Source organism: Sinocyclocheilus rhinocerous, unplaced genomic scaffold, assembly GCF_001515625.1.
Source record: "Sinocyclocheilus rhinocerous isolate Xijiao unplaced genomic scaffold, SAMN03320098_v1.1 scaffold945, whole genome shotgun sequence".
In the NCBI taxonomy this organism is placed as follows: Eukaryota; Metazoa; Chordata; class Actinopteri; order Cypriniformes; family Cyprinidae; genus Sinocyclocheilus; species Sinocyclocheilus rhinocerous.
This window is the reverse complement of record NW_015629570.1, coordinates 174,789-175,605: the sequence shown is the minus strand read 5'-3', so window position 1 is coordinate 175,605 and position 817 is coordinate 174,789. Positions and strand designations below refer to the sequence as shown.

Genomic DNA, 817 nt, shown 5'->3' with positions numbered 1-817 from the left:
CTTGGATTTGCAAAGACAATTCTAAAACCAGACGAGATAGTGTTGTCCGTTTTCATTCCAGCTACAAGACCGGTAAGAAACTAACCGTCGGCTAGTTTCAGTGCTTTGCACATTGTTTGCAAAAGTATCATGTTTTTTATTTTTCCCCAGAACGAGATTGTCCATGCCTTCCGACATGCCCCGCGTAAGGAGAGCGCACTAGCTACGGTGAATGCTGGGATGCGCGTTTGGTTCAACGCGAACTCAAATGTAGTGAAGGAGATCAGTATTTATTATGGAGGAGTGGGAGCCACCATCCTCAGTGCTGAACGCGCATGCGAACAGATTGTAGGAAGGTATGAAATTAATTTATGTTATTTATTTATAATTTTTTTTTAAAGTTTTGTTTCCTATGAAATTAGAGTATTAGTAAATTATGTTTTGTGGAGTAAAATTTAAATTGTGTGATACTTCAGTTGTTTTTTGAATTGCATTTTTTGCAGTACTTTTTCTGGGAATGGAGTAAAAGTTAAATTGTCCAATTCGTTGAGTTGTTTTTTGAGTTGAATTTTTTTGTGGGAATTTTGTGGGAGTTAAGTTGGCTAATAATTTGCGTTGTTTTTTTTTTTTGTTGCATTTTCTCTTTGAATGGAGTAAACGTTAAGATGTCTAATGCTTTGCATAATACTTTGCTTTGTTTTTGTTTTTTGAGTTGCATTTCCTCTGGGATACGAGAAAAAAATTGCAGTTGCAGTAGTTTGCGTTGTTTTTGTGCTTTGACTTTTTTTCTTTCTCGAAGGCCTTGGGAGGAGGCGACGTTAAGTGATGCGTACAGCAC

The 817-nt window shown here is 36.8% G+C and overlaps 1 protein-coding gene across 1 annotated transcript in view; it reads left to right on the top strand.

Annotated features, from left to right (window-relative positions):
• Window positions 1–817, top strand: part of aox6 (aldehyde oxidase 6) — a 26,318-nt gene that overhangs the window by 9,965 nt on the left and 15,536 nt on the right. The window contains exons 5-6 of the mRNA XM_016551439.1: window positions 151–335; window positions 779–813. Of these exons, the coding sequence (XP_016406925.1) occupies window positions 151–335; window positions 779–813 (220 nt within the window). The remainder of the gene's footprint in view (window positions 1–150; window positions 336–778; window positions 814–817) is intronic.